Raw genomic sequence first — 17,242 nt, 5'->3', positions numbered from 1 at the left:
GATCCGACCGGCACAGACGTGACCGAACCAGGAGGTCCTGGCACACGGAGGCCCTTCCTCGCCCAGGCCCACGGCGGTGCGGGCGTGGGGGCGGGCGCGGGCCCCGGCCTGCCTGGCGGGCTGCCCCGCGGGCCCTCGCAGTCCTGTGGTGCGTGCCGGCCCCTGGCACCCCTGCCGGGCACAGCCCCTTCCCACACCGTCTGTCCGGTCGCACATGATCGGGTGGGGGAGGGGGAGAGGGGGAGGGGGAGGAGGGGGGGGAGGGGGAGAGGGGGAGGGGGGGGGGAGGACGGGGAAGGGGAGGGAGGACGGGGAGGGGGAGGAGGGAGGGGGGAGGGGGAGAGGGGGAGGGGAGGGTGCGGAGGAGGGAGGCAGAGGGGGAGAGGGGGAGGGGCAGGGGAGGACGGGGAAGGGGAGGGAGGACGGGGAGGGAGGACGGAGAGGGGGAGGAGGAGGGGGAGAGGGGGAGAGGGGGAGGGGAGGGTGCGGAGGAGGCATGGGCTGGAGCAGAGCACGTCCCCGGCCTCGGTGGGCCTGGCTGGCGGACCCAGCGCCTGCCCCCCAGCTTCCCCGGGCAGCCCGCTTACTGGCCTGTTGGGCGGGGGCTGGGGGACCCCCCAGCGCGGGGCAGAGGCAGAGCCCCCTGAGGGGACCCCAGGAGCTGCGGGAGCCGTGCAGCCAGGTGACCTGCAGCTCCGTCCACGCCCCACGCCCTCCCAGCGGCCTCAGGCCACCACAGGGGCCACGTGGGGGGGCCGGAGGGGGGGAGCGGGGAAGAAGGGCAGAGCGAGGCCGGAGGGCGGGGGGGGGGACGGCAGTGAGAAGTGTCTCATTCCCAGAGCGGGAAAGCGCTGCACTCGGATCCCGGCCGCAGGGCACAGGCGGTCTGCCCGGGGCAGCCCGGGGCAGCGGGCACTCCCTCCGGCCCCCAGGCCGGGCTCTGGGCGCCCGGCTGAGTCAGGGCTGCGGGGCGGGGGGGCCTGGCCTCCTGGCCGCAGCCGGCCCCGGACTTGCTGAGCACAGCCCGGCTCTCGGGCCGACTCCGGGAAGTGGCTCTGGCCCCCGGCGCCCACTCCTTCCCGGTGGCCGTGCGGCCGGCACGCCAGGCGGGGCCCAGCGGCAGCCAGTGGAGACCGAGCCGTTGCTGAGGGTCTGCTTCGTAGGCGGGGAAACTGAGGCTCTGGGCGGGGCTGAGACATGGCCACGCTGGGACCCTGAGCCCGTCTGTCACCCCCAAAGCCTGTGTCCGACCCCACACGTCTCGTCTGCACTCGTCCTGCCGCCCCAGCCGCTCTGGGCGCACGCTCCCACAGATGGGTAAATTGAGGCCCGGGGGGAGTCACCAGGGGAACCCAGGGAGCTCGCCCTCAGGATGTGGGTGGAGGCAGCTGACCCTCTGCCTTCCCGAACACAGGCGCCTGCACACCCACACAGCCCGGGGGTCAGGGCTCCCCCGGTGGGCAGACGGTGCGGCCGGAGCTGGGCCTGGTGCAGCAGGGGCATTGAGGACTGGCTGCCGGCTCAGCCCAGCCCCAGCCCCAGCCCCACAAGCGGGGCAGCGGCCCGCCTTCCCGGGAGGCCGCCCGGGAGGAGGGAGAGGGTCACTTCCCGGACGGCCGGGAGAGGCTGCGGCTCCGCGTGGCGGCCCGGGAGCCGCATCCATGTGGCCCCGGGCCTGCGGGAGCCGTGTCCCCCTCTGTCCACGGGGCCCTGGTCCTGGGAGAGCTCCCGGGACCCGCAGCTGAGGTGGGGCTGGGCGGCCCAGGGAGGGGGCGGAGGGAGACCCACGGCGTCCCAGCCACAGAGCCTCGCCCAGCCAGTGCCGCCCTGGAGGTCCTCGCTGGTGTTCGAGGGCAGAGCTGTGGGCTCAGGCCCCTCTGCAGGTCACAGCGCCACGCCCCTCCGGGCCCAGCGGCCATCTGCGAGGGGGTGATGCCCAGCCCAGGGCGGTGTGGGGCACAGGAAACAGAGCGGGGAGGGGCAGGGGGTGGGGGAGGGGGGAGGGGGGAGAGGAGGGAGAGGAGGGAGAGGAGGGAGAGGGAGGAGTGGGAAGGGAGAGAGGGGGAGGGGAGTGGAGAAAAGGGGAGCAGAGGGGGAAGGGGAGGGGTGGAGAGTTGAAAAGGGGGAGGGGGAGTGGGAAAGGGGGAGTGGAAAAAGGGGAGAGTGAAGGGGGTGGGGAGTGGGGAAGGGAGAGAGGGGAGTGGGAAAAGGGAGGCAGAGGGGGGAAGGGGGGGTGGGGGGGGGGGGAAGGGGGAGAGAGGAGTGGGAAAAGGGAGGCAGAGGGGGAAAGGGAGGGTGGGGAGGGGGGAAGGGGGAGGGGGGAGTGGGAAAAGGGGGGCAGAGGGGGAAGGGGAGGGGGGGGGGGGGGGAAGGGAGAGAGGGGAGTGGGAAAAGGGGGGCAGAGGGGGAAGGGGAGGGGTGGGGAGGGGGAAGGAGGAGGGGGAGGGGCAGGGACACGCCAGGCCTGGGCAGAGATGCGCCAGCTGGGTCTCGGTGCCCCTCCCGCTCCGTGCCAGGCCCCAGCCTCAGCCAAGGAGGGAGGACTGGGCACGGGTCCCGTGGAAAGAAGTGGCCGCACATTTTCCGAGATGTTTTCAACATTGTTCTGGCAGCTCCCAGCTCCTCCGCGGCCAGCCATCCGACAGAAACAGGCCCCGCCTGCCCCGGCCCGCACCCTCGCAGCCCGGACTCCGGCTCAGCTCTCCCGGCCCAGCCAGGCTCCTCTGCCGGCATGCCCGCGGCGGGCACGGGGGGGGCAGCCAGCGGGGGGCACGGGGGGCAGGGGCAGCCAGCGGGGGGCACGGGGGGGCAGCCTGCGGGGGGGACGGGGGGGCAGCCAGCGGGGGCACGGGGGGGGGCAGCCCGCGGCGGGCACGGGGGGGGGGGGACGGGGGCAGGGGCAGCCCGCGGGGGGGACGGGGGGGTTACACAGCCAGCGGGGGGCACGGGGGGGGCGGGGGCAGCCTGCGGGGGGCACGGGGGCGGGGGCAGCCTGCGCGGGGCACGGGGGCGGGGGCAGCCCGTGGGGGGGACGGGGGGGGGCGGCCCGCGGGGGGACGGGGGGGGGCGGCCCGCGGGGGGGACGGGGGGGGCGGCCCGCGGGGGGGACGGGGGAGGGGACACAGCCCGCCGCGGGCACGGGGGGGCAGGGGCAGCCAGCGGGGGGCATGGGGGGGCAGCTCTCGGTGGGCACGGGGGGCGGGGGCAGCCCGCGGGGGGCACGGAGGGCGGGGGGGGGGCAGCCCTCGGCGGGCACGGGGGCGGGGGCAGCCCGCCCTCTCCGACGCCTCCTCTCTGGGCCAAACCCGCTCTGGCCGGGCTGGAGTGCTAACCCCGGGGACGCCGGGCAGAGGCCCGGGCGGCTGTGCAGACCCTCGCGGTGCACGGAGACGCCGGGCCCAGAGCGGCGAGAGCGTGCCCGGGCCTCGGGCCGCTGCCCCGGGCTCCCCAGCTCACCGTCCTCACCGGGAAGCAGCCGCTCCGAACACCGGCTCCGGCACCGGGACCGCCAGGCCCAGCGCCGGGTCGGGAGGGGCAGCGTCCAGCGAGGGCGGCAGGACCAGAGCCCCCCCTGCCCCAGCTCAGCCTGCCCGGGGCCAGCACCCCGACACCTCACCATCCAGGCCGGGGCGGGCCCGGAGCCTCACAGAGGGTCTCGGGGAGCCCGGGGTGGCGCCTGAGCCCTGCACCCCGGGGAGAGGCAGGGGGACACGGGGGCCCGAGGATGGCTCAGCCCCAAACCAGCAGGGCATGACCCGGGACGGAGGCCGAGGGCGTTAGCTGTTCGCACCCGGCCCGCCTGCCCCCGTCCGGGTCAGAGCCGCCCCACGCCGGGCCCCCATCGCCTGCGTGCGGACCGGCCCGGCCGGGACACAGCCGCTCCCAGGGGGCCCCCCACCCGCCAGGCGTCCCGGCCCTCAGCGTGACTGACGGCCAGGAGGGGCCCAGTAGAACCTGGGGAGCTGAGCGAGCGGCAGACCCCCAAGCCCTCCCTGGGAGCCGGCTGTCTCGGCTCCGTGTAAAGCCCTTCTCTCGTGTTCAATAAGAAGCCCTGAGTAGCCACGCATGAGGCGGTTGCTATGGCGATGTTTGGGAGCGATGTGTGGAACCTTCTGGAACGTGGGGCAGGCCGGGAGCACGCCCATGGCCGGACTCCAGATGGCCCGGGAGGCCGGGCCGCGGCCGCCAGCTTCCCCGTTTCATCAGCCGCGCGGCTGCCAGGGCTCCTGCCCGTTGTTCTGAGCTTGTTTCCTCTCCGCCAGCTCGGCGCTGCCCACACTGCGGCCTCCGCCCGGCCTCCCCTCTGGCCTCCGCTCCCGCCTCCCCTCCGGCCTCCGCTCCGGCCTCCCCTCCAGCCTCCACTCCGGCCTCCACTCCGGCCTCCCCTCCGGCCCCCGTTCCCACCTCCCGCTCTAGCCTCCCTCCCCAGCCTCCCTCCCCAGCCTCTGCTCTGGCCTCCTGCTCCAGGCTCCCTCTCTGGCCTCCGCTCCGGCCTCCGCTCCCACCTCCCACTCCAGCCTCCCCTCCGGCCTCCGCCCTGGCCGCCGGCTGCTCGGAGGAAAGTGCCGGGGGCGCCCTGGAGGGCCGGCTGCTCCGAGGCGGCGGGAAGCGGGAGGAACCCACCCGCCGCGCACCGGCCTCGAGGGCAGGCCCTGCCCCGTCCGCTCCCCCCATCGAGGCGCAGCCATGCCCCCGCCGCCGCGGGCCTGGGCACCACCACGTGCCCGCCCCCACCCGCCTCCACGTGGCCGGCACAGCTGGCACCGCTGGAGGTCCTCGGGGAGCCGAGCCGGGCCCGCCCTGCCCCTGGCTCCCGGGGAGAGCACACGGAGGTCAGACTGCCGGCCGCGTGCGGAGCCGGCAGGGTCTGCAGGAGAAGCGAACCCCGGAGGGCTTCCTGGAGGGGGGGGGGAGGGGGCCGGGCTGCTGAGGCCGTGTGGTTCTGTGCTCCCTGCACCCGGCCCAGGGGCCACGTCCAGGCTGGAGACCCGCTCCCTGCCTCCGGCCGGCCTGCCCACAGGCCCAGCCACAGCCACAGCCACAGCCCCAGGCCACCCAGCCATCACGTCACAGCCACAGCCTGCACCGCCGGCCACGGCACAGACCTCGCCCACAGCTCTGTCCCTGCCTCAGCCACGACCCGAGGCCCCGGGCGCCTGCCCGCTGGCCGCGCCGGCCCCACGGAGCCATGAGGCTCAGGGCTCCGGGAGGGTCTGGCCAGCCATCACAGCCTGTCCCTGCGGGAACGGCCGGGGCCACCGGCGGCCAGCCCCAGGACTCCGAGCGCCTGAGGTCAGGGGCACCCAGGGCCTGCCCCCCCCCAGCAGTCCCTACAGGCGACCTCCCCCCACCTCCCCGATGATGGGGTTTGTCTCTACGGGGACCTGGGCGTTCTTTGTCCCGTCCCCACCCCTCCGGCTCCGCAGACAGGGCTGAGCTGCCCCACCGGACGCTCCCCCCAGGAAGCCCTGCGAAGGGAACCGGCCAGAGGACAGCCCGCGCAGCCAGGCCCCCGCGGCGGGGGGAGGGGGGCTGGGCTCCCCGTGAGCAGACAGCCAGAGGCTGCTTCCCACGGAAAAGTGTCCTCAGACCCCCTCCCCCCTCCCGCCCGGAGGCCCCAGCCCGTGACTCAGGCGCTGCTGCTTCCAGACACACAGCTGGTTCCGGGCCAGGCCGGCCTGCGGCGGGGCCCCCTGCAAGCTGACCCCCCAACAGGCATACACACCCTGCCAGGCGCCACGCCCACCAGGCCCCACCCTGTCACTCACCCCAACCCAGCAGGCCCCCCGGAGTCACAGGCCCCCTCAGAGCTGCTGTAGGCGAGGCCACCTGCACAGCCCCCCGTGGGGCCGCCCAGGAGCCACAGGCCTCGGCCTCCCCGTGGCCCTGGCTCTGGGGCAGCGGCTGAGGAGGTGCGGGAGGAGCAGGGCCTGACCAGGGACCAAACAGCCCGGGGCGGGAGGGACAGCGCGGGAGCCGGGCGCTGGGGCAGAAGGAGGCTGCACAGGCCCCGGCGGCCGCAGAGCAAGGGGAGTCCTGGGACGGAGCCGCCCCCCGCGGGCCCGGGGGCCCTCCCGGCCTGGGACCCCAGGACAGAGGCCCGGCCGGCGACAGAGGCAGCTTCTCGGGCTGGCCAGGCCGCCGTGAGTGCGAAGCGAGGGCCCCAGCAGGCCCCGTGCGCCCGGCGGAGCGGCCTGCGGTGCGGCTGCCACAAACCAGCCCTCATTCCTTCCCCCTGACGTCACAGCTGGTTCGAATCCGCGGTGACTGGGCCCGGCGGCCTAATTGCCGTTGTCTTCCAAAGTGAAATCAGATGGTCCCCCGCCTCCCGCCCCCGCCGCTCCTCCCTCCCGCTCTCCCTCTCTGTTATGTTCCTTGGCCCCCGGCCAGATGTTCCTGCACCAACAACCTTCCAAAATCTCCAGGCTGCGCTTCCTGCCGGCAGCGGAGCAGGCGACGTGGCAGGGCGGGGTGGCGGCCACGTCCGCAGCCGGGAGGCGCAGGCCCCGCCAGATCGAGCTCCCGCCCCCCCACCCCCACCCTCGGGTCTGGACATCCGAGGACACGGCCACGAGGCCACAGCCCACCGCGCCGGGCACCGAGGCCGGACCGGGCTTGGATGGACCCAGGGGCGAGCCCAGCCCCGCTGACCGCCCGGGTGGCCGTGGGGAAGCCACGTCTCCAGGCGGAGCTCCCACGAAAGCAGCCCCGGACCAGGGCCGGGGTCAGGAGGGCCTCACCCCCACCTGCTACCTGGAGGCAGGTGTGCAGCTGAGCGGAGGGCAGGCAGAGGCTCATGGGAGAATGGACGTCCGGGCCTGAGGGAGGCCCAGGCTCCCCCGGGCAGGACTGGGCTCCCAGGCGGGGGCCGCGGCCTGGCTGCCGGGGGCCGGCACACGAGGGTGCCACCGCAGCCTCGGTGAGGGCAATAGGGAGGGGCTGCGTGGCCCAGAGGAGAGAGCCCGCTGGCCTCTGGAGGCCCACCCGCCCAGCACCCTCCTGCCAGGCCACGCCCCTCCCGGCCTCCCATGCCCTGAAGTTCAGCACCCTGAGCGGCAGGTGGGCTGGCCAGGTCCCCCCCTCGGCCAACATGTCGCCCCACGGGCACTGGTTTGGTTGTCTCTGGGGACTCTGGGTGCCCAGTGGGTGCCCGGTGGGTGCCCGGTGGGCAGACGGAGAAGGTAGACAGGTGGAGGAGGTGCCCAGGGCCCAGGGACCCCCCAGAACATGCAGGAGGGTCTGGACAGGTACCCCAGGGCCTCCTGGGACGAAGGCTGCGGCCCGGGCTAGGACAGACACCTTTCCCCCGCTGACCTCAGGTCAAGGCTCCCCAAGGCCACCTCGGGGTCTGTGGGGACCGGGCGGGTCCCCGGTTTCTGCCTGAGCCGCCCTCCGTCCCCCGCTCAGTCTCAAGCAGGGAGTGGGAAAGCGGACACAGGGACGCCCCGGCCACGGAGCAATCAGAGATGCTGCTGGGATGGGCCCCTGGCTGCTGCCCCCGCGGGGCCTGGGCCTGAGCGCGAGCAGCTGCAGAGCATCACACGGGCCCTGGCGGCGGGCGGAGCGCGGGGAGAGGGCGGTGGAGATGGTTGCCAGGGAGACGGTAGGGATTAGCCAATCAGCAGAGGCCACCAGCTCCTCGGCGGATGGCGCTCAGCGAGGCGATGCTGCCCTCTGGTGGCGAACGGAGTCGCTGACAACTGGGCCCCGAGTGCAGTCTTCCCTGTTTTGGGGTCCAGGCTGCTCCTGTGTGGCTGACCTCCGAGCCTGCAGGCTGAGCCATGGTCTGTGATTGGGGTCACGCCCACCCCCAAAGGCTTTCACTCCTGGGCAAACTGGGGCTGGGGCATAGTCACAAGGACCTAGGGAGTGACCCTCACCTTGGAGGGAGGGAGGTGGTGAGAGGGAGGGAGAGAGGAGGTGAGCCAGAGGCGGAGTTGGTGACCTATCAGGCCCTCCTGGCACCAGATCCCAGTCCCACCACCCTCTCCTCTTCCCTGGCACCTCCACACCCAGCTCCAGTCAAACAGAAAACTGAAAAGACATGAAAAGTCTGAGCCATCATCCCAGCCCAGGACCCCGGCCCCAGGCAGGGTTCAGCGCCCGGAGCACGGATGTCCCTCCCCAGTTTTACCTGCCACGCGTGGGTGTGGGGCAGCCTGCTTCGAGTCCCATCCGTGTCTCTGGCCCCCTACCTGTCTCAGGGTGTGGTGTGGCATGGCATGGGCTGTCCTTACCTGGACGTGCAGGCGTGTTTCTTGCAGTCAGACTGGGTGGGTTTGGGGCAGAAGGCCTCAGAGGGAGGCGCCCGTCACAGCCGCCCGCGCTGTCACCATGGCTGGTCAGCGCGGTGACCCGGCCCTGGCTCCTCAGCTCCGTGAGGCCCCCTGCTGGCCCTTCCTGCACTGTCCTCTGTGTGTTCAAGTTATCCTTGGAGTTACCGTCCGACACGACCTGATTTAGGGCCCCCGGTGCCGCTGTCCGTGCATCCGTCGGTCGGCCGGCTGTGCCTGTGTCCGGGAGCCCGTTCCTTCCCAGGGACCTGGACGTGGCAGCTCAGCCCCCGCCCCGAGCCCTGGGAGCAGCCTCGCCGGTTCGCCTCCCCTTGCTTCCTCGCCTGCCACAGCCTCTCATCCCCGCGCCCCCTCTGACCGCATCGGCCGGGGACGCCTGGGGGTCAGGGTCCTGGGGCCAGAGTGGGGATCCCTGCAGGAGGGGTACAGCAGACCCCGCACACAGGAAGGGACAGGACGGGGTCCGGGTGGGCTCAGCACCAGTGTCACCAGCAGGAGGCAGTGCTGCCTCGGGCTAGCCACCTCCCCTGGAGCTGTCCTGAGCGACCTGGTGCCCTCCTCCCCTACCCCCACTCTGAGGCAGCCTGGGCCCCATCAAAACCAAGAGGTTGGTGCCCAGCCAGCCTGATTCAGTGGTTGAGCATTGACCTATGAACCAGGAGGTGAGGGTTCAATTCCCGGTCAGGGCACATGCCCAGGTTGCGGGCCCCATCCCCAGTAGAGGGCGTGAGGAGGCAGCTGACCAGTTATTCTCATCATTGGTGTTTCAATCTCTCCCTCTCTCTTCCTCTCTGAAATCAATAAAAATATTTTTAAAAGAAAAACAATATTTAAAAGGGGGGGGGGGCTGGAGTCTGCCCCCCAAAAGGACTCCTCCCAGGGAGCTGGGGGGGGGGCAACCGGGGACTAGGCCCGCCCGCCTGCCCTGGGTTCTCCCTGGTCTATGTAGAAGGCTCTGCGCCGAAGGGGGCAGCGGGGCGGGGGAGGACGTTAGATTGAATGGCCGTCCACTCAGACTGAGGTCACAGCGGCGGTGCCCCTGGGGACGGGAGTCACTCCCCAGGTTCCGTGCCAGGTTCCGTGCCAGGCCCACAGCACTAGGGCAGCAGCTTCCCTCGTCCTGGCCAGGGTCAGGGTCAGGGTCAGGGTCAGACCTCACCCACCGGACCCCCGAGTTTGGAGACGGGTGGGACTGGGGCATTAGAGGGCTGGGCACTGGATCTCTATGTGGCCCTTCTGACGCCCTCAGCACGCCCTCCGCCTGAGGTCTGAGACCCACAGCCTGTCCCTCTGAAGGCTGCTGCCAGCACGGCGCCCACTCCGACCTGTGTCCTCCGCCCGTGCCCAGGCCTCCCCCCAGGACGCCCCGTGGCCATGCCTGCCCTTCCTGCCTGCGGACCAGGCCAGCCCCTGCCTGTGTGTGTGCACACAGGATTAGTGTGTCTGTATGTGTGTGTACACAGATTGAGTGTGTGAGTGTGCACACAGGATGTTAGTGTGCCTGTGTGTGAGTGTACACAGGTTGAGTGTGTGCCTGTATGAGTGTATATACACAGGATGTTAGTGTGCCTGTGTGTGTGTGTGTACACAGGATTAGTATGCCTGTGTGTGTACACAGATTGTGTGTGTGTGTACCTATGTGTGAGTGTGCACACAGGATGTTAGTGTGCCTGTATGTGTGAGTGTGTACACAGGTGGAGTGTGTGTACCTGTATGTGAGTGTACACAGGTTGAGTGTATGCCTGTATGAGTGTATATACACAGGATGTTAGTGTGCCTGTGTGTGTGTGTGTGTGCACACAGGATGTTAGTGTGCCTGTATGTGTGTGCACACAGGATTAGTGTGCCTGTGAGTGTACACAGGTTGAGTGTGTGCCTGTGTGTGTGTGCACACAGGATGATAGTTTGCCTGTGTGTGTGTGTACACAGGTGAGCGTGTGAGCCCATTGTGGGGGGGACATCAGAGCCTGCCTCTAGGGCCCTTACCAGGTCCACCCCTCTCGGCTGGGGGTGGCTCTCGCCCTCAGTGCCATCTGCCTGGGTGCCCAGGGCCCCCAGAGGGGCTGCTGGATGAGCACAGGAGGGCTGGGCCGGCCCAGGCCTCGCCGGCCCCCCGCCCCCAGGGTCAGGCTGAGGACGGCCGCCCGCCCACCCCCCGGGGGCAGAAAGGCCGAGCCCCCTGGCGCTCCGACGCCCGGACCCGAACGGGAACCGGCGGAACAAACGAGGCTGGAGGACGTGGTATTTTAAACGCTCGCATCGTGTTTCTCCTCCGCGTCCGTCCTTTCCTTCCCGATTCGCGCTGCGGCCGGCGGAAGGGCGTCAGGCAGCGCCGCGGGCGGCAGCGGCGGGGACAGCCCCGGGGCAGGGCGGCCGGGCAGGGGTGCCACCAGCCCACCGGGCCCGCCTCCGCGCTCCCCGGGCGCCTCCGGACGGCCACCTCGCGACCCGGCAGACACAGCGAGCCCTCCCGCCTCCGCACGCGTACATGACGGATAAAATTACATTTGTACAAAAATAGATTTCTTCTCCTTTCCGCTGCTCAGACACTCGTCTTCGCTTCCTCCAGCTTCACCCGAAGCGGCTGCTGCAGCCCCGAAGGCCTGGCCGAGGGACGGCGGCCGCAGTCGGCGCCGAAGCATCTTAAAATAGATGCGGTCCCGGCCGGAGCCGCTCACGGCGTCACCGCGGGTCCCGGCGGACGTGCTCACGCGAAGCCAACGGACCGGGCATCTTCGGGAACGCGGGCACCACGCGTGTCCATGTCCGTGTCCGGCGTCCACTCCGGGCGGCTCTCGGGCACACACGGCACCGCCACCGTCCCAGCGGGCAGCACAGGCCACGCACCCAGTTCCGTGATGGGGACGCCACCAGCCGGTCACCTGTCTCTGCTCAGCCAGCCAGGCCGCCAGGCCCTGCAGGGGGCCCGGCCTGCTCCCCGCACATCCTGGGGGGACTCCCGGGGGCGACCTGGGTGAATAGGGGTCCCGCAGGCCGCTCCCCAGCGGCTGGGGCGGGCCGGCCCTGCCAACACCTTCCGCGCACAGGACATGGCGTGCCGGGCCTCGGGAGGCATCGGTGGCGTGGGGGTGGCGGGCGGCGAAGGCCCTGATGTCTCACCATCTTTAGAAAATTAAAGATTGTCCCATCAGGACGGCGATCACCAAGCATAACCGCACTGAGCCAGGCCGGTGACGGCTGGAGGCCGGGTAACCCTAACCGCGGGCGGCTGCACCTGCAGGCACTCACAGGATCTGCCCGCGGGGAGGCAGGAGCACGGCCGCAGGGGCGCTGGTGCGGGCGGGGCTGGGGGCCCAGCGGCCGGGGCCAGGGGGCTTCTGCCCAGGGGAGGTGGTGGCCTGGCCCCCAGGGCCCTGTGGGGTGTCAGCCAGTAACCGTGCTGTCCCCAAGAAGCCGACGCCCCACCCGAGCGCCCAGGTCCCCAAGAGGCCAGGGGAGCAGGAGGGAGCGATGGGGTGCGTCCGGCTGCAGAGGGCACCGGGCCTGGCACACCTCACAGTGGACAAGGCAGTGCCCAGCAGGCGGCCTCTGGCCGGGGCCCCAGCTCAGCCGGGGAGGGGCTCCAGGAGGCAGAGAATGAACTGTTCCCGAGGACCGCCTCTTCCCGCCGGGCCCCTGCCCGGCACCCTGCCCCCTCTGGTGACCTTGGGGAAGGCAACCCTGGACGGGTTGGGTGGGCAGTGTCCGAGGGAGGCTGGGGGGAGGGACGCTGCCATCAGACACCCCTGGCTGAGCAGGCAGGTCCCCCGCACCCCCTCAGCCCCTCTGCTCGGCGCTGGGCCGTGGGGTGTGGCGTGAGGATGGGAAGCACAGACCGGAGGGGGGTGACTGTGCCTGAGGCCAGTTCAACCCACAAGCCCCACCCGCAGGCCCGAGCGCCATCCACTGGGCTGGTCGGAACGCTGCAGGGGTGCTGGGCTGACGGGGTGCTGGCCCCACACAGACTCTGCCCCCAGACCAGCCCGGCTGCTCCCAGGGGCGTCGAGCCGAGCTGTGCAGAGGTCTGTGCCCACGGGCTCCTGGCTGAGCTTTGCAGTCGAACAGGCGCCACCTGTCCCTCCTGCGGCTCCTGAGCCCACAAAGGATGGAGACCCTCTGGGGGCAGCCTCCTCCCCCACATCCCGCGGGCCTCCTGGGGGCAAACTGCCCGGGAGAGGGCGGACAGCAGCGTGTGCACTGCGAGACTGCGAGACGGCGAGCCTGCGAGACGCCTGGGATGGAGCAGAGACGGGCCGGTCTGTTCGCCGGGGCAGGCGGGACCCCGGGGGGGCAGGGCGGAGCAGAGACGATGCAGAGCAGACAGGTGGGCAGCGACCCTCGTCCCTGCAGCCTCGCGGGGACCCCAAACCCGGCGGAGGGCAGCTCCTGGCGTGGCGCTGGGGCAACCCCAAGTCATCTTTGGAAAAGGGGGCTCCCCCTTCACGGACGGAGGTGCCGGCCCAGGGCCCCCGTCTTCCTCTGCAGGAAACCCCCACCCACCTGCGGCCCCCCCATCGAGGGCGGGGCTGCACCCAAACTCAGAACGCCACCCTCCCGCCCGCCCGCTGGGGGCGGGCCCTGGGGGACGCCCGGCCTCCGGGAGCCGGTGGCCGCGGGGCCGTGCGTCCGGCCGTCTGGCCGCTGGGAAAGCAGTGCCCTGCCGGGTCCAAAGACAAGCAGCATGGGGTGGGGTGGCAACACATCTCTTAGGCTTAGCAGTGACAGCCGCCCGCAGTCCACGCCGGGCGGGGGCGGGCGCGGCCGGAGCACTGGCCCGGCTGAGTCATTGGTGCGGGGCCTCCAGCACAGGGGGGCGCGGCCGGGCGGCTGGCGGCGCCGGCTAAGTCATTTGGTGCGGGGCCTCCAGCATCTCCATGAGGAAGGTGTCGATGGGCGTGTCGCCGATGAGCTTGAAGAAGAACAGGTGCTCCAGGCACTTGAGGCCGATGGACCGCAGGGCGGGCAGGCGCAGCAGCAGCTTGGCAAACCTGCGGGCGGCGGGCATGAGTGCCTCCGGGTTACTGCCCTCCGCCCTCCGCCCCCCACTCTCCGCCCCCCACCCTCCGCCCCCTGCCCTCCGCCCTCCGCCCCCTGCCCTCCGCCCTCCGCCCTCCGCCCCCCTCTCTCCGCCCTCCGTCCGCCCCCGGGCCCCCACCCTCCGCCCCCTGCCCTCCGCCCTCCGCCCCCTGCCCGCCGCCCTCCGCCCCCCACCCTCCGCCCCCCGCCCTCCGCCCTCCGCCCCCCGCCCTCCGCCCTCCGCCCTCCGCCCCCCACTCTCCGCCCCCCACCCTCCGCCCCCTGCCCTCCGCCCTCCGCCCCCAATCTCCGCCCTCCGCCCTCGGACCCCCGCCCCCCACCCTCCGCCCTCCGCCCCCCAGCCTCCGCCCCCCACCCTCCGCCCCCTGCCCTCCGCCCCCAATCTCCGCCCTCAGCCCCCCGCCCCCCGCCCCCGGCCCCCCGCCCTCGGACCCCCGCCCCCCGCCCTCCGCCCTCCGCCCCCGGCCCCCCGCCCCTGCGCCCTCCTGGCTGCCTCCAGGACAGGACTGACCCCCTGGGCGGATCCCCAAACCCGCAGGAGGCCGCCTGCACTGAGCTCTGGGGGGACAGGGGCCCTCGGCAGGAAACAGAGCCGCAGGGCGCGGAGCCAGGAGCCCGGGAGGGAAGGGCCAGTGGCCGGGCCGGGGCGGCCAGCTATGGCTGCGGGAATTCAAACCACGCGGGCTGCCTCCGAAGGCGGGGGGCGCCCACAGGGAGGGTGTGCAGCTGGAGAGTGAGGACAGCAAGGCCGCTGGGTGCGGGGGGCTGAGGGGAGGAGCTGGTCCTGGGCTGGGAAGGCCGGCCGGTGCCCCCAGGCCCACCCCCCAGAAGCAGCTTTGCTGGAGTGGCCCTCGGCCCGGAGCTCCTGTGTCCCAGGGGCGGGGGACTTGGAGGAGGAACATCAGGCGCAGACAACGGGCCCAGCGTCCCTGCAGGGCGCCCAGGCGCAGGCCCTCCGTGTGCGGCCCGCCGGGCCCCCCGCCCCGCGCCCGCCTTTCCCGGCCGAACGGCCGAGGCTGGAGCGGGGCCAGGGCGCTGTGCTGAGCTGGCGGCGGCGGCGCCAGGAAAGCGGGCTGCCGAGAAGCTCCTCTAAACCAAACCAGATGGCCCGGCCGGCCGCGTTAACCGTGTGCGCGCCGGCGGGCGGGGCGGGCCTGTGCCCGGAGTGGCCTTCGGAAGGCGGGGTATGACCGGACAGTGAGCCCGCCTCCTCCTGACAGACAGCCACCGTGCCCGCACCCTGGACCCAGCCGTGAGCCGACCCAAGGCCAGCCCATCTGCCTGCCCTGCCTGCGTTTACAAAGCACCCGCTGTGCGCTGGAGTCCGTCCCCGCCAGGGTGAGGCCACGCCTGCCTCTGGTGGTCCCCTCAGGGGGGGAGCCCGGCCTCCTGTACGCTCCCCTCAGAGGCAGCACCCACTGTGTGCGGCGTCTGTGGGCCACCGTTTTGGGTGTGTGAGCGTGTTTGCCCTGTGCTGTGCTCCCGGGCTGCCCTCGGCCCAGGAGGGCCGCCTTCTCGTCACACGGCAGTGCCCGGTGGTGCCCTGCCCGGGCCCGGGGGTGGACGGGAGGCCACGAGGCCCATGCAGGCAGGGCGGGCGGCTCACCTCCCCGGCTGCTCCGGGTACTTGTGCTTGCAGTACGCCTCCAGGGACGCGTACACCTTCTCCCGCAGCGCCTCCACCTCAGCCGGGTTCGAGAGCCCCTTGGAGTCTGCGAGGAAGAAGGGCCGCAGGTCAGAGCCCTCCCGAAGCTGCTGGGACCGTGCGCTCGGCAGCACCGAAGGCGGGCGGCTGGTGCAGGGGACCCGGGACAGGCCTGCCACCAGGGACACCTCCTGGCTGGCTGGCTCCCGCCCTCAGCCCCGAAGCCATGGACACCACCTCTTGGGGCCCTCACACGGGCCAGCCCCATGGTAACCAGAGGCACTGGGGTGGGGAGCAGCAGGGTGGTGGGTGCTGTGGTTGGGTGTGCCATGGCTGGGGGGTGGCAGAATAGGGGGTGTTGTGGCTGTGAGTGCCATGGCCGTGGGCGCCGTGGGCGCCGTGGGCGTGGGCGCAGTGGGCGTGGGCACCCGTGGCCGTGGGTGCCGTGGCCGGGCAGTCCGCACGGCGTACCCGGGTTGAAGAGCACAATGGCGCGCAGGCAGCCCAGCTCCGTCTTGTCCATGTGCATGTCCCGCATCTTGGACACCAGCTCCGTCAGGACCCTGCGAGGAGGCAGGCGAACGCCAAGGCCACGTCAGACCGTGCCCACGCTGCCCCCAGAAACGCCCACGCAGACCACAGGACAGCCGAGAAGGTCGAGGCCAACCCTGTAGCTGCCACGCCTGGCCCAGCGTCCGCCACACCAGCCCGGCCCTCCCCCCGCGGGCTCTCCGCTCTGCCCGGAGAGGGTCTCACAGGGCTTTACTCTGGGACCTGGAGACTGAGGACCCCGTGGGGCCGAGCCACGATGAGCCGGGACCTGGCCACGGCCACCGGACCGAGCTGCGGAGGCGGGCGGGGCAGCCTGAGGCATGCGCTGGGGTGCTGGCCCAACCCACACCCACAGGCCAGGAAGCACGGCCGTCCGCGGACCTGCCTCTCCGGGGCCTGTCCCCTCCTCACCAGACACTTCCTTCCAGGCAGAGCCACCAGCAGCCTCAGGGACAGAGCCTGCTGGACCCTCGGGGCAGAACTGGCAGCCCCGGGTCCGGGCCCTGCAAGGGCGTGTCCTGAGCCCCAGACGAGCTACGCCGCCCACACGGCCTGGCTCCCCGCCCATCAGCCCAGCCTGGCCGCTGGAGCCAGGAAGTGGGGGGGAGGGGGGGCGCGTGCGGAGGCAGGTGGCCCAGGTGGGGCCTGGACAGCCAAGGAGCCAGGCCTTTCCCTGCGGGGGAGAACGTGTCCTGGCATCATGTGGCCTCTGGCCCGACGCCCGTGGGCAGGGGTGGCTGCAGAGAGGGGGGCCGGGTGGACGGGGCAGGCCAGGCTCCACCGGGGGACAGGAGCCTGTCAGCCGGCTGGTCAGGGGGCTTCTCAGGGCCCACGTGGCTGTGCTGCACTCGGGCACAGGGACACGGAGTGACCACTTCTACTCATTACAAAGCACAGCTGTGGCCCGGCCCGCGTGGCTCAGGGGCTGAGTGTCAACCCAGGACCCAGGAGGTCAGGGTACGGTTCCCGGTCAGGGCTCAGGCCCGGGTTGCGGGCTCCACGCCCAGCGTGGGGCGTGCAGGAGGCCCTGAGGTTTCTCGCTCCCGGCTCCGCTTGCTCCGGAGCCAACGGGAAGGCGTATTTCTGAAGAGCAGCTTCCTCCCCACACGGTCAGAGCGGGAGGACCCCAGGCCGGTCCTGAGGGATCTAGCCTTCGTCTCGCACCCCCTCCCCCTCCCAGCCTCGTGGACAGAGGAGTGCCACGCAGTGCCACGCGCGTGCCGCGGCCGCCGCCCACCTGTCGAAGATGGCGCCCACGCCGGCGCTGTGGGCGCTGTTCCGGTGCACGTGCAGCCCGGTGGCCAGCAGGATCCCGTCCTTGACGGCGATGGAGCGGTGCGAGAAGGAGGCGATGAGCAGCTCGTTCCAGCCTGCGGGGGGCGACCTGTCACGGCTCCGGCCGGTCTCCGGGCCAAGCCAGCCCTTCCCGGAGCCCCGCCCCCCTTCCCAGAGGCAGCGCGCCCCGTCCCAGACCCCCCCCCGCCCCCAGAACCGCGTGCCCCCGTCCCAGACCCCCCCCCGCCCCCCAGAACCGCGTGCCCCCGTCCCAGACCCCCACCCCCACCCCCAGAACCGCGCGCCCCCGTCCCAGACCCCCCCCCGCCCCCCGGAACCGCACGCCCCCGTCCCAGACCCCCCCCCGCCCCCCAGAACGGCGCGCCCCCGTCCCAGAATCCCCCCGCCCCCCAGAACGGCGCGCCCCCGTCCCAGACCC

The 17,242-nt window shown here is 72.2% G+C and overlaps 1 protein-coding gene across 2 annotated transcripts in view; it reads right to left on the bottom strand.

Moving 5' to 3' along the window:
* Positions 1-2,439: 2,439 nt before the first annotated feature.
* Positions 2,440-17,242, bottom strand: part of RXRA (retinoid X receptor alpha) — a 76,992-nt gene continuing 62,189 nt past the window's right edge. Inside the window, exons 6-10 of one of the 2 annotated variants that reach the window (XM_036416897.1) lie at positions 16,766-16,898; positions 15,448-15,539; positions 14,938-15,043; positions 13,105-13,282; positions 2,440-2,455 (exon numbers count right to left, since the gene is read on the bottom strand). In XM_036416897.1, coding sequence (XP_036272790.1) covers positions 13,135-13,282; positions 14,938-15,043; positions 15,448-15,539; positions 16,766-16,898 — 479 coding nt within the window. In that variant the 3' untranslated portion in view covers positions 2,440-2,455; positions 13,105-13,134. Of the gene's footprint in view, positions 2,456-12,897; positions 13,053-13,097; positions 13,283-14,937; positions 15,044-15,447; positions 15,540-16,765; positions 16,899-17,242 lie in introns of those variants that run through there. The other variant, XM_045573836.1, reaches the window with a different exon arrangement.

Source organism: Pipistrellus kuhlii, unplaced genomic scaffold, assembly GCF_014108245.1.
Source record: "Pipistrellus kuhlii isolate mPipKuh1 unplaced genomic scaffold, mPipKuh1.p scaffold_m20_p_57, whole genome shotgun sequence".
Classification (NCBI taxonomy): domain Eukaryota; kingdom Metazoa; phylum Chordata; class Mammalia; order Chiroptera; family Vespertilionidae; genus Pipistrellus; species Pipistrellus kuhlii.
The sequence above is the reverse complement of the archived record's forward strand: the minus strand, read 5'-3'. Positions and strand labels throughout refer to the sequence as shown.